Below are 24,882 nucleotides of genomic sequence, written 5' to 3'. Positions count from 1 at the left end.
ATCCATCCTGTTTGGAAGTTGTCTCCACTTGAACAGACACCATTGTGTATCATCAAAGAAAGCATTAATGAAATTTTGTGTGTTTTCTTTTGCTAAAGCTTTCAATTATTGTTAGAAAGGAGTCATTCTCTACTTTTTGGATATGATTCCTGAAATTGTTAATCTTACAATGAGCTAATCCTTGGAAATTATTTTGAACTTGTCCAGTTTGTGTTCCCTTGTAATGGAGAGCATGTCAAGGCTATGATCTGATCTTGAGTGCTATAGTTCTAAGTAGTCAGAAAAAAAAGCAGCTATGTGTAAAATCATATTACACAATTTATAAGCCTGAAAGCCTTGTCATTCAGGGATACACAAAATTCTGCTGCAAGGCCTGTTTCTTCCAGTAAGCCACTGCAGAAATTTAGTTGGTTTATTCTTCAGAGTTCTTTACTTGTGTGAGAATGATGTTGCACCATGTGGTTACACCAGTTCTAATGCAGAATAAAAGGAAGCTGATTCATTTTAAAGCAAATCTAATTTGCACTTTGCGTGTATTACCTGGGTAATCTGTGCAATGGTTTTTTTAAAATCAACCTACACCATGATTACATTATTGAAATAAGTTTTATTTTGGCAGAGAGCAAGTGAGACACTTGGGTGTCACATTGCAAGGTTTCTACTCTGGTGAAATATTGAGTTCCTGAGGTGCTTGTTATTGTGGCCTGACTTTGGAAGAGCTCCATAGTTCTTGGCCAGCTGTGTGGGTGGACTGCTTTCTAATGGCAAGCATTCCACTGGAAGGGGTGGAAGGAAAATCTGACAATATCCCAAGTCATCCCGCCGCGGATTCAGTATCAGTCAGCAAGGGTGTGGTGTCTCAACTCTGCTCATAACCATTTGGTTGTATGGCACTGTTTGCCCACCAGAGTTTTAATGAGTCTGCAATTCTCATAATTCCGATCACTTCATCTGAACTATCAACATCTTTTAGCATCCTACACCAACTATCCCCACTCCTACCCCTCCCAAGTTATAGCATAAATGCTGTCCCCTCCATACTTCACTTCAAGTCTGAAGAATCATCTAGACTTGAAATGTTAGCTTGCTGTCTCTCCATGGATGCTGTCTGACCTGCTGTGATCTCCAGCATTTGTTGTTTTTAGTACAGATTTCAGCATCTGCAGTAACTTGTTCCTAGAGTTTTAATAAAGGCAGTGTACATTGCATGTTTTTGCAAACAAGTTTTGGGTTTATATCATTTAATTATGAAATAGATGGAGCTTTTATGTCCTATTTGTTGAAGTTGACTTGTATATAAATCATGTGCAGATCTCCTAATTTGAAAAGTGATTGAGGTGTGAAGGGAGCATATTGAAAATTTATGCACTTTTTAAAAATTTTAATTGGAATGGAGAAGATTTTTTTCTTCAAGAATAGATGATTGTGACGGCACACGCGCGTACACAAACAGTGAGAGCTGGGCACAGTGCGTTTCATAAGCATCTGTTAAATGTGTTGTTTCAGCAATGTACATCTAGAAATGAAATCCAGGACCACTGTTAGCTACCTTTAGTGTATAGCTTTTCTTTTCATAGAAAGCTTGAAGTATTTTAGAGGAAAGGTGGAAATGTTCTATGCAATGTAAGCATTTTAGTTCCCCTCAGATTATTGAAAAAAAAAAGAGTGCAGGTAGCTCTCATCAAACCTTATTTTGCCACCATTGCAGTTTTGGACTTGGTTCCAAACCCAAATGGTTGGGCTGGCTTTTTGAGCAAATATCACTGTATCCCTGTGGAATCCACTTGGGTGCAGGGTACTCCATAATACTGCAACTTTAAAGTTCATGTTTTTGCAGCCAAGTTAAATGAACTGGCAATCTTTTAGCTGTTGACTTAAAAATTTGTCATGCTTTTTCTGTGTTAAGTCTTTTTTCGATAAAACTTTCACATCACAGGGGGTAAATATCTATGGCAAGCAAGTTTAGCTGGAGCAGCTAACATTGGTCACTGCCACATCAGTTTCTAATTACAGAATTTGATTACAGTATTAATAAAAAATGGTATTACTTGATAATAAATACAAGGTGTCTCTCCAAAGTAATCTGGAGGAGGATGTGCTATCAGAATAATGTTTGTTAAACGTGTGCATCACTAACTGTGTATTGTTTTGGGTCACCATGCAAACTTGCTAATAAAGCCAAATTAAGCCATGGGCCAGATTTTGAGTAGTGGCAATCACACGCCGATTTTCAATCTGCTCCTTTTTTAATTTCTGACACAAGGTTTTGATCATTTAAAGTGTGATGTGTGCTTTAAACCTGACAGGTCATGGAAAGTAAATCATGCTGTACATTTTCACACCAGTAGTTGCTGTATTGTGATTTTAAAGGACACTGGCAGGTCTGGTGAAACAGCAAATACATAAAGTAATTGTGAGATGAGCAAAGTACGATGACCGGTAAAGAGTAACGTGCTGGAGTCCAGGTGTGAAGGGTACTTGGTAAGTGTGGAATATTTGGAGTAGGCTGGGGTGGAAGGTGGCTGTTGCTTCCAGGACCATAGGTGTTGGGAAGGATGGGGAATGGAGTCGGCTTGAGGGGGTGGGATAGCTTCCAGACAATATCCCAAGTCAGCATGAGGGGAAGGTTAGCCTTCAGGGAGTGGATCTCTTCCTACAGATGATTGGGTAATATGGGGGTCTCAGGTTTGTGGGGTGGGGTTCGCCAAGAAGCAGGAGTGGTATGGAGTCTCAGGGTTGTGGAGTGGTATCGGAGGGTTGATTCTAGTGGTGGGCGGGGGGGGCGGGGGGTCTATAATATACTCAGTATCAGTGCACAAAAGTAACATTGTTTAATGAAGATAAAATCAAAACTAATTATCTTCAAATTTTTAGTCCTAAATATACACATTTCTTTTGGCCTCGATCTTCATGTTGAGAGTGTAAGAAAGTGATTGATATGACAATGATCTTAAACTAGTCTGAGTATTAAGCCAGGAGTTGCGACATTGGAGCATTAGACTCCCAGTTGGAGCTATTGGAACTGAACTTCATCTGCTTGCCAGTTTTGGTGGAATTGTCTAGACCACTTCCTGCAGAATTGCCCATTGCTGCGCATGGTAACAGGGAGTGTGCTGGTATGACTGCTCCTTGCTCTCAAGTGCGGGAATTATCTGGCTGAGGGTTTTTAATTGAAAGAAAGGGATGCAGTAGAGAATTTATTAAGTTAGCCTGTCATTATTGTTCCTATTATGCAACTTTTCCCTCGTTTTCACTCCTTTTGATCTCCCTAGATGCAAAGTCTAACTGGCCACGAATCTGTATTTTAATGGTCTTGGATCAGCAATGTAGAAGTTTTTTTTCCTACTCCTGGCTACAGTTTAATCAAACATTGAGTGCTATAAAACAATTACAAGATTTAAAAAGAATTTTCTAAATAAGAGTTTTGACCTTGTTCCAAATGTTATATTGTGACTGTTTTCTTAAAATAAAAGTTAGCTTTTAATACTTTGCCAAAATTATTTTTTATTTTGATGTGTAAATGTCAAAACACTTTACCCAACTGGCTATGAGAGAAAAATAACTTCTTTACATGTCGATGTATAAATAAATATGCTCTTTTATGCTCTTTCAGGCCTATTTGCATTTGAGTCTGCCAAAGTCAGCTCCAGATAAAGCTATTGTTAATATTTAACCAGTTAGTGATGCAGCATACTAAAATATAACTTCATTTAAATCATGTAGCTGTTTTGGATGCTTTCTTTCACTGAAGATATTAGTAACAGCTGCCTAAAACATCAATCCTCTAATCAATATTTCTGACTTGTAACTGTCCTCCGAAATTTCTGAGAAGCTATCCATTGTAGCCAGGAAGTTGAAGACCCCTAAGGATGGGCAGCACAGCAACGCCCACAACCTATGGATGAGTAGAACATGTCATTTACTATCTATTATCAATCCCATTGCACATTGGTTCCCAATTATACATTTTTAAAATAGTCTTTTCTGAGATGTGGACATTATTGTCTATCGTTAATTGAGACCCTGGATAACTCAACCAAAGTGAGGACTGCAGATGCTGGAGATTAGAGTCGAGAGTGTGGTGCTGGAAAAGCACAGCAGGTCAGGCAGCATCCGAGGAACAGGAGAATCGACGTTTCAGGATTCCTGATGAAGGGCTTTTGCCCAAAATATCGAAACTCCTGCTCCTCTGCTGCCTCCCCTGTGGTTTTTCCAGCACCACCCTCTTGATCCTGGATTATTAGTCTAGTAGCATTACCTTGCATCATTTGCAAATTATTGTATGCCTGCGTCTTCTCATTGTAAATCGTTGTATGGGCGGGAGCAATTTTTGTCATTAATCTTGTCAATGTCTTTGTGTAATTCTGTACTGTACTCCTCACTGGTTACATTTCTTCCAAGTATTGTATAGTCTGCAAACTTGGAAATTGTCCAGTGATCTAGCTCATTAATATATATCAAGGAATGTATATTTCCTAAACCAACCACAGGCTAACTCCACTACACTCCTTCCTGCAGCCCACAAAATATCCATTAACCATCAGTCAATCTTTCCTCCCTTCTGAAGAAGGGTCAGTCGGCCTGTTATGTTAATTCTGATTTCTCTCCACAGATGCTGCCAGACCTGCTGAGCTTATCCAGCAATCTCTATTTTTGTTTCTGATTTACAGCATCCTGCAATTCTTTTGATTTTTTTTTTAACTCACTGTTTCCTGTTCCTCAGTTTTGCTCTACATTGCTACTGTCCTGTTTGTTTTGGGATCTATAACTTTTTGTCTCAAATCTGGGGTGGCACGGTGGCTCAGTGGTTAGCTGTACATCTCTATGACTCTATGACCTAATGACACCAGTGGTCTCAGCATCATGTCTCAGGTTCGATTCCAGCCTTGGATGACTGTCTGTGTGGAATTTGCATGTTCTCCCTGTGTCTGCGTGGGTTTCTTCCGGGTGCTCTGGTTTCCTACCACAGTTCAAAGATGTGCAGGTTAGGTGAATTGGCCATGCTAAATTGCCCATAGTGTTAGGTGCACTAGTCAGAGGGAATTGGGTCTGGGTGGGTTACTCTTCAGAGGGTTGGTGTGGACTGGTTGGGCCGAAGAGCCTGTTTCCACACTGTGGGAATCTAAAAATCTAAAAAAAATCTGAATCAAATTCCTTTTGGAAGTCTACATACACCACATCAAGGCATTATACTTATCAACTCTGTGTTACATCTCTGGTATTTCCTCATCAGCCTTCAGTTTCAAACTATCTGGCCTAGCTTTGTTGCCCTATTGAAACCAGTTCTGCCCTAGTTCATTATTCTCACTCAGTTGTCCTTTTTTTGTTCTTTTCCACCCTTATCCGAGACAGGTGCAATAGCAACATTTAAGAGACATTTGGATGGGTATATGAATAGGAAGGGTTTGGAGGGACATGGGCTGGGTGCTGGCAGGTGGGACTAGATTGGGTTGGGATATCTGGTCGGCATGGACAGGTTGGACCGAAGGGTCTGTTTCCATGCTGTATATCTCTATGACTCTATGACCTAATGACACCAGTGGTCTCAGAAACTGACATTTAATGTACTTGACCCACCTTATTCCCAAGAACCAGATCTAACAATGCGTCTTTTTTTACAGGACCACACTTTTGTTGTAGAAATTCTCCTGAACCCAAATAGGAATACATGTCTCTCACTGCTCTTGACATTACCAGTAGATTATACTTGGGTAATTGAAGTCACTCATCGGTAACCACTGTATAATGCTTACAGCTCTCTCTAATATCAGTGATTTTTGAGAAGATTAGTAGCTCAGGTCGTTGTTAAGTATGTAAGTTAGCTTGCTGAGCTTGAAAGTTTGTTTTCAGGCATTTTGTCACCTTATTAATAACATCATCAGAGAGTCTCCGGTGAAATGCTGGTGGTATGTCCCACCTCTCTATTTATAGGTCTTTATTTCTTAAGGTAGGTGATGTCATTTCCAGTTCTTTTCTCAAGGGGAGGTAGCTAGGGTCTAAATAGATGTGCTTATTAATGGAGTTCTGTTTAGAGTGCCATGCCTCTAAGAATTCTCGAGTTTGTCTTTGTTTCGCCTGTCCGAGGATGTGTGTGTTGTCCCAGTCAAAGTGGTGTCCTTCTTTGTCTTAATGTATGAAACTAGTGATAGTGGGTCTATCTTTTGGTGGCCAGTTGGTGTTCATGTATCCTGGTGACAAGTTTCCTGCTAGTTTGTCCAACATATTGTTTTTTACAGTACTTGCATGGCATCTTGTAGATGACGTTTTGTTAGCAGTATCTAATGGCTCCTTTAGATTCGTTAGTCGCTGTCTGTGTGTTGGTAGGTTTGTGGGCTACCATGATGCCAAGGGGTTTGAGTAGTCTGGAAGTCATCTGATATGTCTTTGCTATAGTTTTGTCCTTCTACGTTCTTCACATTGGTAGTCTATGGAATTCAACTAGAAATGCCATCAAACACTTTTTATTTCCTTTGTTCTAACCAAATTGTTTTAGAGTCATAGAGTCATGCAGCACAGAAACCGACCCTTTGGCCCAATTTGTCCGTGCTGAACAAGTTTCCCAACTAAACTCATCTCACTTGCCTGCATTTGGCTCTATCCCTCTAAACCTTTCCTATTCTTGTACCTGTCCAAATATTATGTTAAGGTTGTACAGGGTGTTGGTAAGGTCTCTTCCAGGATACTGTGTCCAGGTCTGGTTGCCTTGTTATCGGAAAGGTATGATTATGCTGGATAGAGTTCAGAAGTGATTTACCAAGGTGTTGCTGGGAATGGAGGGTTTGAGTTATGTAGAAAGGCTAGGATTTCTTTCACTGGAGCACGGAAGGTTGAGAGGCAACCTTATAAAAGATAAAATCATGAGCGGTATAGAGATTGGTAGGTGACTTTTTCCCTCGGGTGGGGGATTTCAAGGCAAGGGCATATTTTGAAGGACAAAGGAGAGAGATTTAAAAAAGATATGAAGGACTTTTTTTTTTAAAAAAACAAGTGTTTTGCATGTGGAAGGAACTTCCAGAGGAAGTGGAGGATGCAGGTACAGTTACAACATTTAAAAGACATTTAGGTAAGTACATGAATAAGAAACATTTGGAGGGATAAGGGCCAAGCACAGCCAGGTGGGTCTAGTTTAGTTTGAAATTACGGTCAGCAGGGGCTGTTTGGACCGAAGGGTCTGTTTCCATGCTGTATGAGTCTGTCTTTTAAATGCTGTAATTGTACTCCCCTTTACCACTTCCTTTGACAGTTTGTTCTGTATACACACCGCCCTCTGTGAAAAAGTTGCCACTGAGGTCCTTTATAAATCTTTCCCCTCTCAACTTAAACGAATGCCCTTTAGTTTCGGACTCCCCTACCCTTAGCTACCTTAGCTGAAAACATTATTCAAGCTTCTCCTGACTTTAAATCTCTAAAAGGTAACCCCTCAGCCTTCTATGCTCCGGGGTGCGAAAACATCCCAGCCTCTCCCTTTAAATCAAACCCTCCAGCCAGTAAGGAGAAGCTGATTAATGGATTGGATATGTGATTCTGCGTTACTTGGCTGGCTGGCTGTCCCTGACTACCTTGTTACCTGTTCCCTATTTGCCTGTATACCCCTACCCTGCTGAGTGACTACCTATCTATATACTATCCATGTAGTTGTGGATGCACCATTGTGACGTCAACCACCACTCAAGCTCCAAAACCATAACACCACATTGTGCAGGCAGTAACACTTCCTGCACGAGTGTTCCTGATTTCTCCACATGCCACAGGCTGATCGTTCCTCTTAGCCAAGCTGTCCTGTACTGTTTGCTATGAGCTTATTTTCTTGTGCAAAAGTATTTTAAAAATCTGTTCTTCAATCCATCGGTTAAGTGGCTTAGCCATGCTAAGTTGCTCAGTGTCCAGGGATGTGCAGGCTCAGTGGATTAACCATGGGAAATGCAGGGTTACAGGGGTAGGGTCAAGGATGGGTCTGGCTGGAATGCTGTCTGGAGGGTTGGTGTGGAATTGATAGGCAAAATGACTTGCTTCTGCACTGGAGAGATTCTTTCATTCAATGAAAATTTCTGGACTCCGGCGGTCCCTAACAGCAGATGTTCATAAAGGAACATCTCCAGCTATTTTTCTCCCTCACCACCACCACCACATACGCTGAGCTCCCCACTCAGCAATCTTAACTTTTTATAGTAAACCTTACTTGAGGCACCTCTTTCCCCAATGTGTCAACTTCCCACCATGAATCAAATTCCCCAAGTACTTGTTCTGTCTTGACTCACTCTGATATTGTCGCATAGTATGTCCCTTGCTAGTGGCTGAAGGCACTGGATTCTCAACTACCCTGGATACTATTACTATGAAGGACACGCTTTTTCTTCAAGCTCTCCTCTCTCCTGAAAATTATGACTCTCAGGTTAAACAACCACTGGTCGTTTCTGTCTAATGTGAAAGCAACTCTATGCTGCAGTAGGACTATGGTGACTTTATCTCTTATGGCCCCTTTGCACGTTCCGGCAATAGTATTTGTACTATTGAATCTTGTGCTTCAGAACTTGATGTCTGTCTAGCATGGTTGCTCAGTATTTAGCACTGCTACCTCACTGTGCCTGGGACCCAGGTTCAATTCTACCTTCAGGTGACTGTATGGAGCTTGCACATGTTCCTTGTGTATGCATGTGTTCCCTCTGGGTGCTCTGGTTTCCTCCCACAGTCCAAAGATGTGCAGGCTAACTGGATTGGCTATGCTAAATTGCTCAGTGTCCAGGAATATGCAGACTAGGTGGATTAACCATGGGAAATGGAGGGTTACAGAGATGAGGTAGGTGGGTGAGTTTGGGTCAGATGCTGTTCGAAGGGTCTTTGTGGATTTGTTGGGCTGAATGGCATGCTTCAATATTGTAGGGGTTCTATGATTTGAATGTGGAAGATTGTCCAGGTATGTCATGTACCCAAAAAGCTGCACAAATCCAGATTGCCAATTCCTACTTTTTCTGCCTATTCTCAGTCATCACAATGAGGGAGCGAGTTGTCAACAGTGTTATCAAGCAGTACTTGCAAAGGAATTATCTAGCTCACTGACATTGAGTTTACATTTCACCAAGGCCACTTCATTCCTGACCTCATTTCAGGCTTGGTCCAAATATGAGCAATAGAGCTGAACTCCAGAAGTGACTGCCTTTGATAGGAAGATACCATTTGACCAAGGAAAATATCAATGAGCCCTCGCAACAATGGATTTGGGGGTGGAAAGCTCAATGCTGGTTGGAATCCTACCTATAGCAAAGGAAACTGGTTGTTGGAGTCAGTAGTCCACAGCTCAGAGACATCGCTGCAGGTGTTACAGGATAGTATCCCAACCCAACTATTTTCAGTTCCATCATCAATTACCTTTTCTTCTCTTCTATGGGCCCATAGAACATTCCAGCAATAGTATTTGTACTCTTGAGCCTTGTGCTTCAGAACTTGATGACTGTCTAGCTAAGCTAGTCCAGTGCAGCTGCAACACAGGCAGTTACCTGACCAGACGAGCAGGGTATGGCTGATAGGGCAGTTGCATGTTCCTTCTGCAGAATGTGGTAGGTGAGAGACACTACAGCTGATGTCTATGCTGACCACATCTGCAGGATGTGCACCCAACTCCAGCTCCTCGTAAACTGAGTTAGAGAACTGAAGCTGGATGAACTACAGATCTTCCGGGAGGCTGAAAGAGAAATTGAGAGGATGTACAAGGAGGTGGTCACTCCTCAGACACAGGATAAGAACAAATGGGTTACAGTCAGGGATAGGAAAGGGAGCCAACAGATAGGGCAGGAATCCCCTGCGGCCATTCCCCTCCGCAATAAGTATACCATTTTGGTTACTGCTGGTGGTGACGTCCTACCGGGGAAAGCCATAGTCGTCAGGTCTCTGGCGCTGTGAAGGGAAGGGAGGAGAATAGGAAAGCGCTAGTGGTGGGGGACTCAATAGTTAGTCGGATTGACGGGAGATTTTGTGGTCAGGACTAGGAACCCTGGAGGGTATGTTGTCTTCCTGCTGCCAAGATCTGGGATTCTGAAGGGGAAGGGTGAGCAGCCAGAAATCGTGGTACATATTGGCACCAATGATGTAGCTAGGAAAGGGATTGAGGATCTGAAAAGTGACCGCTGAGAGCTAGGTTGGAAGCTGAAGAGTAGGACGAGAAGAGTAGTGATCTCTGGTTTGTTACTGGTGCCACGAGATAGTGAGGTGAGGAACAGCCAGTGAATGCAGTTTAACACGTAGCTACGAGGCTGTTCCAGGAGGGAGGGCTTCAGATACCGAGACCATTGGGATACCTTCTGGGGAAGGTGGGACTTGTACATGAAGGATGGGTTGCACCTGAACTGGAGGAAACAAATGTCCTGGGGGGAGATTTGCTTGTGTGGTTCGGGAGGGTTTAAACTAATTTAGCATGAGGGTGGGAATCGGAGCTACATATCTGAGAGAGGGGCAGTTGTAAATGGGGCAGTGACAGGATGTAGTGAATCTATCGGGAAAGTTTCTCGCGTGATGAAACAAAGGGATCAGTTGAAGGGTGTTTCCTTTACGCAAGGAGTGTCAGAAATAAGAATGATGAACTTGTGAGCATGGATCAGTACTTGGGGCAATGATGTTGTGGTCATAACGGAGACGTGGGTTTCACAGGGGCAGGAATGGTTGCTAGATGTTCCACAATTTAGAACTTTTAAAAATAACATGGAGAGTGGAAAAAGAGGAGGGGGTGTAGCATTGCTAATCAGAGTGTGCATCACAGCTACAGTAACAAAGGTTGTTGAGGAAGGTTTGCCTACTGAGTCAGTATGGGTGGAAGTTAGAAACAGCAAGGGAACGGGGGTTTTCTACAGACCACCTAACAGCAGTAGAGAGGTTGAAGAACTCAAGCTGGCAGATTTTAGAAAAATGCAGATGTAGCAGGGGTGTTGTTGTGGGTGATTTCAACTTTCCCAAGATTGACTGGAACCTCCTTAGTGCAGATGGTTTGGATGGAGCCATTTTTGTCAGGTGTGTTCAGGATGGTTTCCTTACTGTGTGTAGACAGGCTGACGAGGGGAGTGGCCATTTTGGATTTCGTGCTCCGCAATGAACCAGGACAGGTGTCCAATCTCATGGTGGGAGAACACTTTGACAGTGACCACAACTGCCTCACATTTACCATAGCCTTGGAGAAGGAAAAGAGCAGTTACCAAGGGAAGATTTTCTTTTTTGGGAAACGGAAATTATGACCCTATCAGACGGGAGTTGGGAAGTACAGACTGGGAGCAATTGTTCCACAGGAAGGGCACAGCAGACATGTGGAGACTGTGTTTAAGGAGGAGTTGTTGCGAGTGATGCATGAATTTGTTCCTCCGAGATAGGTAAGAAGGGATAAGATTAAGGAGCCTTGGATGCCTAGAACAGAGGAGCTTCTCGTCAAAAGGAAGAAGGTAGCTTATGTAAGGTGGAGGAAGCAAGGATCGAGCACAACTTTAAAGGATTACAGACTTGCTAGAAAGGGGCTCAGAAATGGAATGAGGAGAGCCAGGAGGGGCATGAAAAAGGTTTGGCAAGAACGATTAGGGAGAACCCAAAGGCATTTTACTCATACATGAGGAATAAGAGAATGATCAGTGAGAAGGTAGGGCCGATCAGGGATAGCGTAAGGAACTTGTGCATCGAGTCTGAGCAGATAGGGGAAGCCCTAGATGAGTTTTTGCTTCAGTTTTCACTAAAGAAAGGGACCGTGTTGTGAATGAGAACTTTGAGGTGCTGGGATATAGGCTTGAACAGATCAAGATTGAAGTTGATGTGCTGGAAATTTTGGCAAACATTAAGATTGACAAGTCCCCAGGACCAAACTAGATTTATCCGAGATTGCTCTGAGAAGCGAGAAAGGAGGTTGCGAAGCCGCTGGCAAGAGTCTTTGCTTCCTCACTCTCCACAGGAGTTTGCTAGAGGATTGGAAGAAGGCAAATTCTGTTCTTCTTTTCAAGAGGGTAATAGGGAAATCCCTGGCAATTACAGACCAGTCAGTCTTTCGTCTATGGTCAGCAAGGTTTTGGAAAGAATTCTGAGGGATAGGATTTATGACTATTTGGAAAAGCATCGTGTGATTAAAGGCAGTCAGTGTGGCTTTGTGGGGGGCAAGTCATGCCTCACAAATCTTATTGAGTTCTTTGTAGAGGTGTCAAGACAGGTCGATGAAGGTCGAGCATTGGATGTGGTGTATGTGGACTTCAGCAAGGCATTTGGTAAGGTTCCCCATGGTAGTCTTATTCATAAAGTCAGGAGGTATGGGATGCGGGGAGATTTGGTTATCTGGATTCAGAATTGGTTGGCTGACAGAAGGCAGTGTGTGGTTGTAGATGGAAAGTATTCTGCCTGGAGGTCAGTGTTGAGTGGTGTCCCGCAGGGCTCTGTTCTTGGACCTCTCGTCTTTGTAGTTTTTATAAGTGACTTGGATGAGGAGGTTGAGGGGTGGGTTAATAAATTTGCAGATGACACAAAGGTTGGAGGTGCAGTTGATCGTATCGAGGGTTGTTGCAGGCCGTAGCGCGACATAGACAGGATGCAGAGTTGGGCTGAGAACTGGCAGATGGAGTTCAACTTGGATAAATGTGAAGTAGTGCATTTTGGAAGGTCGAACTTGAATGCTGAATACAGGATTATAGACAGGATTCTTGGCAGTGTGGCGGAACAGGGATCTGGGTGTTCAAATGTATAGATCCCCAAAGTTGCCACCCAAGTGGATAAGGTTGTTAAAGCAAATGGTGTTCCGGCTTTCATTAACGGGGGATCCCTTTCAGAGCCGCAAGGTTTTGCTGTAGCTCTGCAAGTCCCTGGTGAGACCACACTTTGAATATTGTGTCCAGTTCTGATCGCCCTACTATAGGAAAAATACAAAGACTTGGAGAGGGTGCAAAGAAGGTTTACCAGGATGCTGCCTGGACTGGAGGATTTGCCTTCTGAGCTCGGACTTTTCTCTCTGGAGAGAAGGAGGAAGAGAGTTTGACGTATACAAGATAATGAGAGGCATGGATAGAATCAATACCCAGAGACTTTTCCCCAGGGCAGGATTGACAGACACGAGAGGTCATAGTTTTAAGATATTAGGAGAAAGCTATAGAGGGGCCGTCAGAGGTAGGTTCTTTATGCAGAGAGTTGTGAATGCATGGAATGCGTTGCCAGCGGTGGTGGTAGAAGCGGAGTCATTACAGACATTCCAGCAACTGCTGGACATGCACATGGACACCAGTGAATTGAGAGGTGCATAGGTTAGGTTATTTTATTTTATCTTAGGATTAAACCTCGGCACAACATCGTGGGCCAAATGGCCTGTTCTGTGCTGTACTTTTCTATGTTCGAATTTAGTTGGCATGGTGGCTGTGGTTAGTACTGCTGCCTCCCAGCGTCAGGGGCCCAGTTTCAATTGCCGCCTTGGGCAATTGCCGTCTGTGTGGTTTTTGCAAATTCTCCCTGTGTCTGCGTGGGCTTCCTCCAGGTGCTCTGGTTTCCTCCCACAATCCAAAGGTGTGAAGTCAGGTGAATTGGTCATGCTAAATTGTCCACAGTTTTAGGTGCATTAGTCAGGGGTAAATATAGGGTAGTGGAATGAGTCTAGGTGGGTTATTCTTGGGAGGGTCATTGTGGGCTTGTTGGGCCAAATGGCCTGTTTCCACACTGTAGGAAATCTAATCTAATCCATAAGGTCAGAAATGAGTCATCACTGAGCAATGCCTACCATATATGTAATGTGCTGCCTGAGAGGGTGATGAAGGCAAATACTCTCTCAATATTTATGAAGCATTGGGACAAGCACAGGACAGAGGCAATGGTCCAAGACCAGATAAATGGGGTTACTACAGTTTGGTGTTAATCAGCAAAAACATGGGCTGACTGGCCTGCTTCTATGCTATATTACTCTATTTACCACTCTTCAGATATTGAAGTAGTCCATGTTGATAGATAGCAAGACCTAAACAGCATCTAGGCTTGGCCTGATAAATGGCAAGTAACTGAGTCCCCAATATCTGCCCATGGTATGCCAGCTACTTGTCTGGATGGTAATCCAAGATGGAGGATGGGAAAACTTTCTGGTTGTAACAGCTGCTTTTTTTTTGAGGTATTTTAGATGTTGGAAGTGATTTCCTTGAATCCCAGGAGCAGAAATTACTGTTTTATATGTTGTTGCATTGTTTTCGAACTTTGGAGGAAAAAAAGAAAAAACAATGACACTTTTAAAAGGGAGAGGAACAGACAAAGGAAACACATGGTAAGGTCAGTGTGGGAGAGAGAGATAGAAGGAAACCTACACTGCTAACTGACACAGCAGTGAACCTGTACAGTTACTGCCTTTGCCTTTTGAATTAATGTATCTCTAGACATCGGAGTGCGTCTGGGAAAATTAATAAACAATGAAATTCACAACTCATCTTTTGAGGAACCTGTTTGGGAGAGGTCACAGCACAGAAACAGAAGTGAATAGTTTTAAGTTTTAATAGTTTTAGGCCTTACAGTAAGTCTGCAGTAATGAGTAGAGTGGGTTATTTCTTGATGATATGTTTTATTGAGATATGTCCCTTAAATTTAAAATACAAGCCATAAATATTAATTTAACCTGGAGCAGTGTTTTGTCGAGTAATAAGACAGTGCTATTTTCTGGGTCTGCAAATTGAAAGAAGCAAAAATGGTCTTCAGTCAGATGTGGGAGTTTAGGGAGAGTTTACAGGTTACTGAGGATTATATCTGCAATAAATGTCATTGGTAGCAAATCCTATCAGATCGAATGGATCAGTTGGAGAGAGAGGTGGTGAGGAACTTACAAGAGCAAAGGGATGGGATGGATGGCAGTAACAGGAAGGGGGAAAAAGTCGCAGATACAGTCACATAGATGCGTTAACTCCAGGAAAGGTAAGAGAGGTAGGCAGGTAGTGCAGGAGTCTTCTGTGGCTATCCCCATTTCAAACAAGTATGTTGTTGTGGAAAATGTAGGGGACTATGGATTCTCTGGGGAACATAGCACGAACAGCCAAGTTTCTGGTATCGAGATTGGATGTAATGCAATGAGGGGTACATCGGGTTCCAAGAGATTGATTTGTGTTAGGGTACACTCTCGTCAGAGGTACATGCAGACGTTTCTGTGGCCAGCAGCAAAAATCAGAATGGTGTGTTACTTCCCTGGTGCCAGATGTCTCGGAGGGTGCAGAATGTTCTCAAGGGGGAGATGGACCAGCAGGAGGTCATTGTGCGCATTGGAAGCAACGCCATAGGAAGAGAAAAGGTTGAAATTCTCAAGGAAGATTAGAGAGTTAGGCAGGAATTTAAAAAGGAGGTCCTCAAGAGTAGTAATATCTGGATTACTCCCGGTGCTACAAACTAGTGAGGGCAGGAATAGGAGGGTAGAGCAGATGAATATATGGGAGAAGGATTCACGTTTTTGGATCATTTGGAAACTCTTTTGGGGTAGAAGTGACCTGTACAAGAAGGACGGATTGCACCTAAATTGAAAGGGGATTAATATACTGGCAGGGAAATTTGCAAGAGGTGCTCGGGAGGATTTAAACTAGTGAGGTGAGGGTGGGATGGGACCCAGGGAGATCGTGAAGAAAGAGATCAATCTGAGACTGATACAGTTGAGAACAAGCGAGTCAAACAGTCAAGGCAGGCAGGGACAAAGCAGAGAACAAGTTAGAACTGATCAATTAAATTGCATTTATTTCAATGCAAGAGGTCTAACAGGGAAGGCAGATGAACTCAGGGCATGGTTAGAAACATGGGACTGGGATATCATAGCAATTACAGCAACATGGCTCAGGGATGGACAGGACTGGCAGCTTAATGTTCCAGGATACAAATGCGACAAGAAGGACAGAAAGGGAGGCAAAAGAGGAGGGGGAGTGGTGTTTTTGATAAGGGATAACATTACAGCTGTACTGAGGGAGGATATTTCCAGAACAGGGAATCCAGGGAAGTTATTTGGGTGGAACTGAGAAATAAGAAAAGGATGATCACCTTATTGGGATTGTATTATAGACCCCCTAATAATCGGACGGAAATTGAGAAATAATTTTGTAAAGAGATCTCCATTATCTGTAAGAATAATAGGATGGCTATGGTAGGGGATTTTAACTTTCCAAACGTAGACTGGGACTACCATAGTGTTAAGAGTTTAGATGAAGAGGAATTTAAGTATGTAAAGAAAATTTTCTGATTCAGTATGTGGATGTACCTGCTAGAGAAGGTGCAAACCTTAACCTACTCTTGAGAAATAAGGCAAAGCAGGTAACTGAGGTGTCAGTGGGGGAGCACTTTGGGGCCAGCGACCATAATTCTATTAGTTTTAAAATAGTGATGGAAAAGCATAGACCAGATCTAACAGTTGAAGTTCTAAATTGGAGAAAGGCCAATTTTGATAGTAATAGGCAAGAACTTTCGAAAGCTGATTGGGCACAGATGTTTGCAGGTAAAGGGACGGCTGGAAAATGGGAAGCCTTCAGAAATGAGATAACAAGAATCCAGAGAAAGTATATTCCTGAAAGGGAAGGCTGATAGGTATAGGGAATGCTGGATGACTAAAGAAATTGAGGGTTTGGTTAAGAAAAAGAAGGAAGCGTAAGTCCAGTATAGACAGGATAGATCAAGTGAATCCTGAGGGTATAAAGGCAGTAGGAATATACTTAAGAGGGAAATTAGGAGGGCAAAAATGGGACATGAGAGAGCTTTGGCAAATAGAGTTAAGGAGAATCCAAAGGGTTTTTACAAATGCATTAAGGACAAAAGGGTAACTCTGGAGAGAATATGGCCCCTCAAAGATCATCAAGGCAGCCTTGATGAGGTAGATACTAAATGAGTATTTTGCATCAGTATTTACTGCGGAAAAGAACATGGAAGATATAGACTGTAAGGAAGTAGGTGGTGACAGCTTGAAAAATGTCCATATTACAAAGGAGGAAGTGCTGGATGTCTTGAAATGTATAAAAGTAGGTACATCCCCAGGACCTGATCAGGTGTACCCTAGAACTCTCTGGGAAACTAGGGAAGTGATCGCTGGGCCTCTTGCTGAGATATTTGTATCATCAATAGTCACAGGTGAGGTGCCAGAAGACTGGCGGTTGGCTAACATGGTGCCACTGTTTAAGAAGGGTGGTAAGGACAAGCCAGGGACCTATAGACCGGTGAGCCTGACCTCGGTGGTGGGCAAGTTGTTGGAGGGAATCCTGACGGACAGGATGTACATGTATTTGGGAAAGTAAGGACTAATTAGAGATAGTCAACATGGCTTTGTGCATGGAAATCATGTCTCACAAACTTGATTGAGTTTTTTGAAGAAGTAACAAAGAGGATTGATGAGGGCAGAGTGGAACATGATTTATATGGACTTCAGTAAGGCATTCGACAAGGTTCCCCATGGGAGGCTGGTTAGCAAGGTTAGATCTCATGGAATACAGGGAATACAGTTCTGTAGCTTTGAACTGGCTCCAAGGTAGAAGACAAAGGGTGGTGGTGGAGGGTTGTTTTTCAGACTGGGAGGCCTGTGACCAGTGGAGTGCCACAAGGATTGCTGCTGGGTCCACTATTTTTCATAATTTATGTAAATGATTTGCATGTGAGCAGAAGAGGTATAGTTAGTAAGTTTGCAGATGATGCCAAAATTGGAGGTGCAGTGCACAGCGAAGAAGGTTACCTCCAATTACAATGGGATCTTGATCAGATGGGCCAATGGGCAGATGGAGTTTAATTTAGATAAATGTGAGGTGCTGCATTTTGGGAAAGCCAATCTTAGGACTTATACATTTAATGGTAAGGTCCTAGGGCGTGTTGCTGAACAAAGAGACATTTGAGTGCAGGTTCCTAGCTCCTTGAAAGTACCCACTGCTGCAGCTGCATTGAAAGTTGCATTTGCAGGGAGATAGGGTAGTGAAGAAGGCTTGGTATGCTTTCCTTTATTGGCCAGAGTATTGAGTACAGGAGTTGGGAGGTCATATTGCGGCTGTACAGAACATTGGTTAGGCCATTGTTGGAATATTGCGTGCAGTCCTGGTCTCCTTCCTATCGGAAAGGTGTTATGAATTTTGAAAGGGTTCGGAAAAGATTTGTAAGGATGTTGCCAGGGTTGGAGGATTTGAGCTATAGGGAAAGGTTGAATAGGCTGAGGCTGTTTTCCCTGGAGTGTCGGAGGCTGAGAGGTGACCTTGTAGAGGTTTATAAAATCCTGAGGAGCATGGATAGGATAAATTGACAAAGTCTTTTCCCTGGGGTGGGAGAGTCAAGAACTAGAGGGCATAGGTTTAGGGTGAGAGAGGAAAGATATAAAAGAGACCTAAGGGTCATCTTTTTCACAGAGGGTGGTGTGTGTATGGAATGAGCTGCCAGAGGAAGTGATGGAAGCTAGTACAATTGCAACATTTAAAAGCCATCTGGATGGGTACATGAATAGGAAGCGTTTGGAGGGATATGGACTGGGTGCTGGCAAACGGAACTAGATTAGGTTGGGATATCTGGTCAGCATGGGCGAGTTGGACCGAAGGGTCTGTTTCCGTGCTGTACATCTCTATGACTCTGACTGCAACTCCAACAACACTAAAAGCTTGACACCATTCAAGAAAGTAATTCATTAACTGGCATCCCTTAAATGGCATCTACCACCTTCAACATTCATTCCCTTTACTGTCAATGCAGTTGCAGCAGTGGGTACCATTTACAGGGGAATGCAATGCAGGACCTCATCATGGCCCTTCAACAGAACTTCCAAACCCGTGGCCTCCACCACATCACAGGACAAGTGCTGCAGATATGTGGGAGCATCACCACTTGCAGGTCCCCTTCAAACCATAACCATCCTGCCTTGAACCTATATCATTGTTCCTCCATTGTCACTGAGTCAAAATCCTGGGACTTAACTTCCCAATAGCACCAACTGTACTCCAAGGATTGCCTGTGGTTCCAGAAGGGAGCTGTTCACCCCTGTCTCCAGGGCATAAGGGAATAAAGAAATAAATGCTGACCTATCCAAGAATTAATAGCTCCAGAGTTCAGAATAGCATAAGAGCATCTTCATTCTCTGCATTCTCCTTCACTTTTCTCCATAACTTATACTTTGCCAGCTTTCAGCTGCATTACATTTGAATTAAAGCAAAATACAGTAGATGCTGGAAATCTGAAACCAATGTGCTGGAGAAACTCAGCAGTTCTGGCAGCATCTTTGGAGAGAGTAATGGAGTTATCAATTTGAGTCTGGTATGGGTCATTTTTCAGAACTCTGAGGATGAGTCATACCGAATTCAAAACATTAACTCTCTCTCTCCTGGCATTTGTTGCCAGACCTTCTGAGTTTCTCCAGCATTTTCTGTTGTTTAATATGTTAAATTTATGGCATGTATTGCCCTAAGAATGCATCTCTGCTTGATAATTACAATAACTTGATTATTTGCATTTTCATATAAAATGTAAGTAGAACTGATGTCTGTCATTGAGTTTTTTGTGAAATGTAGTGCAGTATTTAACCATCACATTCAAGCAATAACCAATACTGGATATGCTTCAATATAATACTTCATCAAATGGACTGTTGCTTCAACTTATTTGCATTCATTTGTAAATCGTGTTTCCTTTACATTCAGATTGTTGCAGGTTTCTTCACTTTTGGTTTCTAAGACCTGTGTGCTTGATTTTATTTTCCCTGTGGTATTTTAAGCCATGAGTTAATATGTTGGCTTTGATCAGAATAACATTAACAAGTTTGATTTAAATCCAGTAATTCTTTCACTTTTCTCGTCAGTTTATGATCAATCATTTTGACACCTTTGATTTGATGCCTGTGGTGCTGCTCAGCCATGTTGACCAAGGCTAAACTTAAAATGAACTTATTCAATTCAAACACCTTACACTAGTCCCAGGCGAAGAGCTTTAGAAGAACCTTAGCTTAAGAATAACGCTTTGAATCACATTAAGATGACACAAGATTAGCTTGGACAATTCCCTTGCCCCCCCTCCCCACCACCAACCAACTCTTTCTCAACCCCCCCCCCCCCCTCGCCTTAGCTTTCTTGGGAACTAAGGGATCTCCCTGATGGCAAATGTGGGTTGGGGGTGAACAGCCACTCCATGCAGCAGATTATTTAGAAATCAACTGTATGAGGCAAAATTATCCAATTTAGTAGATGGATACTAAAAATACACTGTAAAAAAAATTCTTCTTGTCAAAAGCTATTGAGTAGAACACATTTCTTCCTCTTCCTCCTGCACTTATTGTTAAAATTTTGATTTGGTACCCAAGACTGACAAATGTATAGTTTAATCAAGCCATAAAATTATGGATGGATGTTACTGGAGCACATGCCTCTGCAATATGTTACCGACTCTGTTTTATTCGCTTAATCATAACAATGTCCTGCCAAGAAATTGGATTATTGGTATTTACTATGTACTTTCTAAATTTTTGAGTAGTATGTTGGTATATAGTCCAGGAATCATAGGTTAATTCTGTTGTGCTTCATTGACATGCTGAACTGTCACCTTGCTATCACAACAGTTGTATAAAGGACATCTGCTTGATTGGCAAGATTGAAGCCAGTTCAGTCCCTCTATCTGTTGTGATTGTTTGTGACATGGTACGTGAGAGGGTGCTGCAAATGATGCCAAACACGGGGGTCCATGTTTAAGAAGGAGCCATATTATATTGGCTGTCTATCGGTGCTCAAAATGCGTGGGAACAGGGAAAATTCACCTTTAGAATGCTTGGGAAAATTCAAATCATGTGAGAGCTTCAAGTTGAATAGATGAAATCTTTGAAGGGCTGCTGTTCCAGTAGCAGGCTGGATCTCTCCCTCATTGCTGCTGAGGAATTCTGTAGTGTGATATTTGGCCAAGTATAATCAAGGCATTGAAAAGAAAGTTAGTTGGTAGCTTGAAAAGGAACGATGTGCAGGGTTATGGGGAGAGGATGTAAGAATAGTGCAAAGTGAGATGCTCAATGAGAGTCAGTACAGACATGATGGACCAAATTGCCCATTCCACTGTAACAATTGAGGAGTAGGAGGGTTAAAGGGACCTGTAAACAGAAGCAGCAGAGCCTGTGATTCTTCTGCTTAGCTTTGATTCATAAAGGCATGCCTCTTTGCCTTGTCCCACAATTGGTGAGTGGTGTCCCTCATGTTATTTATAAAACATTGTTGCTCTGTAATGGTAAGGCATGACTGTGGTCCTTTTGTGACTTTATCTTCCAGAGATTGTAGGTTAGGAGTAATTCAGCATTCTGCAATTGCCCTGTGTTGCTCAATAACCAACATTTAGGCATGCTCATTATTAGTTAGCATTCACAGGGTTAAATCATAAAGGAAGTAGAATATAGCTGCTGCCTGTTTGACAGAATCAGCGCTGTTTACTTTCCCCACCCCCATTCCGTCATTACCTTCTGTGGTTCCCTTTCACTGCTCGGCGTCTGTAGATGTAAGTGTTCACAGATGTTAGTGAAACATTGACTGAATTACTGTATGTCCATTTTCCTTGCAGATAAGGAAACTGAAGATTGTGACTGCCTCTTATTTATTTTAGAGGGAAAGAATGGTAGTCCTGAATGAATAGGTGTGTTAGTGTTAATAGAAGTACACATTGAGCTAATGGAATTGCAGTCTGTAGAGATGAGTTTCCAATCAGTTTGAAGCCAGGAGTACAGTACCTCTATATAGCAGTAGGGCTGGTCGCGTTGGGTTGAGGCATTTTCAGTATAGAGAGCATAGTGTCATCTGGCACACTCAGCCATTTATGAGATACATCAGACTATTGGATTGCTGCCCAGAATATTGCCGCAATACTTGTTGCGATTGGCTGTTCCCTCCATCAAGCATAGTTTCACGAGGAAAGCCAACTCCTTTTTTTTAATCTGCAATAGCATGGCTGACTGCAGTATGCTGCCTTGTTAATTCTGCTTCCGTTCTCATCTTGAGTACATTGAAAGTGCTCAACCGCTTCATGCAATAAAGTAGTGCTGCTTCAAGTGGAGTGAAAGTTACTGTACTAAAACATAATTTTTGTTTTCTTTTAATTTTATCAACAGGTCTGTGATAAAAAGTGCCTTTTCTGGAGTCTGTGTTACTTGGAGCTGCTTTTAGGTCAGTCTGCTCTTTCGAGATTTGTTTGCTGCCAATTAAACAAATGTCTGGCCTATCGTGCAACTGAAAACAGAAGACGCCTCTGCTGCATCATTTAGCTGCTTGTCTCATTTTCAACTGTCCATAACAGCAAAACTGAAGCGAACTGATACATGAGGAACTAAACCAACGTACAAAGAGCGGAGTGCACTGACGGCAGTAAAATCACTAACTGGTAGAGACTCGAGAATGATTATTAATCAACGGGTGTGATTGCATCAAAATAACTTTTTATTGAAAGCAACAAAGTGCTGCATTAGCAAACGTACAATATAAAACAGCCAGACGTGTCACCAACAAGAAGGGGTGAAAAACACGTGACGGAAGGCCGCAAGTCCCAGTCGGTGACCGATCATTTGCTGACTAATTGTCTGTTTTAATGTTGTCTCGCAGCCAGAAAAGCAACTCTCCGGCAGCATTTTATGAAGTAATCATCTTTTATGATCATTAAAAATCATTTGTATATTTTAAGAAAAGAGAGCTATATTTTTGATTTTATTTCTATTAACTGCTGCCTTCCTTGACCAAGAATCCTGATATTGAGCTGTTCTGAACCACATTTCACTTCCAACGATTTATTATGGCTGTAAACGTTACTCCAGTACGTGATACAAAATGGCTGACATTAGAAGTGTGCAGACAGTTTCAGAGAGGGACATGTTCACGTTCAGACCAGGAATGCAAGTTTGCACACCCACCAAAAAGCTGTCAGGTTGAAAATGGGCGAGTTATTGCATGCTTTGATTCCCTTAAGGTAAGGAATTTTAACATCCAGCTTTTCAATCATGCAGTTTCTAATTTTGTGGCACAGAGCTCATTGATCTGTTCCAGAAACTTTGGCGATTGTAACTGCTTCTTAGAAATAAGCATTCACATAAGAAATTGATCATTTTTAACTGTGTATTGTGAGTCAGATTCTTTGCTAAAATAAGCACCTGTTAGTAGGAACATTATAATGGTATCTTTTCGGGGACCAAATAAATGTTTAGGTGATATTTACATTTTAACTTGTAGCCTTTTTAAAAATTGATGTCGCTATCACTTGTACTACTGTGATTTAAAATCTTTCTGTATTATCCTGTATGATATAACAAGTTATATCTTTGTGAATCCAGACAACCTTGCGTTCCTCAGTGTGAAAACATGTTTTGAAAGCAATGGAATGTCTTTCCCCTCAAAGTCCCATTCTGTCTTGCTCAGCTGCATATCCTCCTTCCTTCCTTCATTTCAGTCGTTGCTGTTTACTGTCCACCTACGCCAAATCTCTCTGCCTGCTCCCCCCTCTCCCAAACCTGATTTCTCTGTTTGCTCAGTCTTGGTCTTCTCATAAAATTGACTTGAGTCCCTTAACTATGTTATTGTTCACAGCCCCTCTGCACTTGATCTCAGTCAAATGTAAGGCTGTCTCTGACCACTGCTTAGTTGGTCTTGCCAGCTAGATTTTAACCACCTCAATCCCACTGTCTTCCTGCATGTTTTGTATTGGAAAAGCTTCTTTCCTGGTTCCTTCAATATTTTCCTTCCCAACTCCTCTTCCCACCATGATCCTTCAGTTGTTGGCTTATTAAACCAGTTATGTAACTTTTAAATCATTTTTTCCATCAAAACAGCTATTCTTTTATTCATGTTGTTTGAGCATGTGCACATGCAAATATACACCCTCTTTACTATTCAAAACAGGGCAATATAAATTTGTGTTTCTGATGATGAATAACTAAATGTCATAAATGTAAAGCTCTATTGAGCGTCGCAACAGCCTCTCTACTTCCTAAGTCATTATTCAAAGCACACCTAGATGGCAGGATATGTTTCTCCATAGCTAATTGCTTCCTCAAACCTCTTCTGCTATCTGCAGCTTTGCTTCCAATCAGTTTCCTCTCCCACTCAATCCAAGTCTCCTATTTTCCAATCCCTTGTTACTAAATTTATTTAGAGTCATAGAGATGTACAGCATGGAAACAGTCCCTTTGGTCCAACCTGTCCACGCCGACCAGATATCCCAACCCAATCTAGTCCCACCTGCCAGCACCCGGCCCATATCCCACCAAACCCTTCCTATTCATATACCCATCCAGATGCCTCTTTAAATGTTGCAATTGTACCAGCATCCACCACATCCTCTGGCAGCACATTCCATATATGTACCACCCTCTGCATGAAAAAGTTGCCCCTTAGGTCTCTTTTATATCTTTCCCCTCTCACCCTAGACCAGTGTTTTCTAGTTCTGGACTCCTCAACCCCAGGAAAAAGACTTTGTCTATTTATCCTATCCATGCCCCTCATAATTTTGTAAACCTCTATAAGGTCACCCCTCAGCCTCAGGCGATCCAGGGAAAACAGCCCCAGTCTGTTCAGGCTCTTCCTATAGCTCAAATCCTCCAACCCTGGCAACATCCTTGTAAATGTTTTCTGAGCCCTTTCAAGTTTCACAACATCTTTCCGATAGGAAGGAGACCAGAATTGCACGCAATATTCTAACAGTGGCCTAACCAATGTCCTGTACCAACACAACATGACCTCCCAACTCCTGTACTCAATGCTCTGACCAAGAATGTAAAGCATACCAAACGCCGCCTTCACTATCCTATCTACCTGCGACTCTCCTTTCAAGGAGCTATGAACCTGCATTCCAAGGTCTCTTTGTTCAGCAACACTCCCTAGGACCTTACCATTAAATGTATAAGTCCTGCTAAGATTTGCTTTCCCAAAATGCAGCATCTCGCATTTATCTGAATTAAACTCCATCTGCCACTTCTCAGCC

The 24,882-nt window shown here is 42.4% G+C and overlaps 1 protein-coding gene across 8 annotated transcripts in view; it reads left to right on the top strand.

Annotated features, from left to right (window-relative positions):
- mbnl2 (muscleblind-like splicing regulator 2) overlaps positions 1-24,882 on the top strand; it is a 129,802-nt gene that overhangs the window by 18,494 nt on the left and 86,426 nt on the right. For 5 of the 8 annotated variants that reach the window (XM_043691338.1, XM_043691334.1, XM_043691339.1 and 2 more), the window contains exon 2: positions 22,028-22,875. In XM_043691338.1, the coding sequence (XP_043547273.1) occupies positions 22,702-22,875 (174 nt within the window). In that variant the 5' untranslated portion in view covers positions 22,028-22,701. Of the gene's footprint in view, positions 1-21,389; positions 21,421-21,869; positions 22,876-24,882 lie in introns of those variants that run through there. The other 3 variants (XM_043691336.1, XM_043691341.1, XM_043691335.1) reach the window with 3 other exon arrangements.

The sequence above is a fragment of the Chiloscyllium plagiosum genome, chromosome 6 (assembly GCF_004010195.1).
Source record: "Chiloscyllium plagiosum isolate BGI_BamShark_2017 chromosome 6, ASM401019v2, whole genome shotgun sequence".
NCBI lineage: Eukaryota > Metazoa > Chordata > Chondrichthyes > Orectolobiformes > Hemiscylliidae > Chiloscyllium > Chiloscyllium plagiosum.
This window is presented reverse-complemented; position numbering and strand designations above follow the sequence as displayed.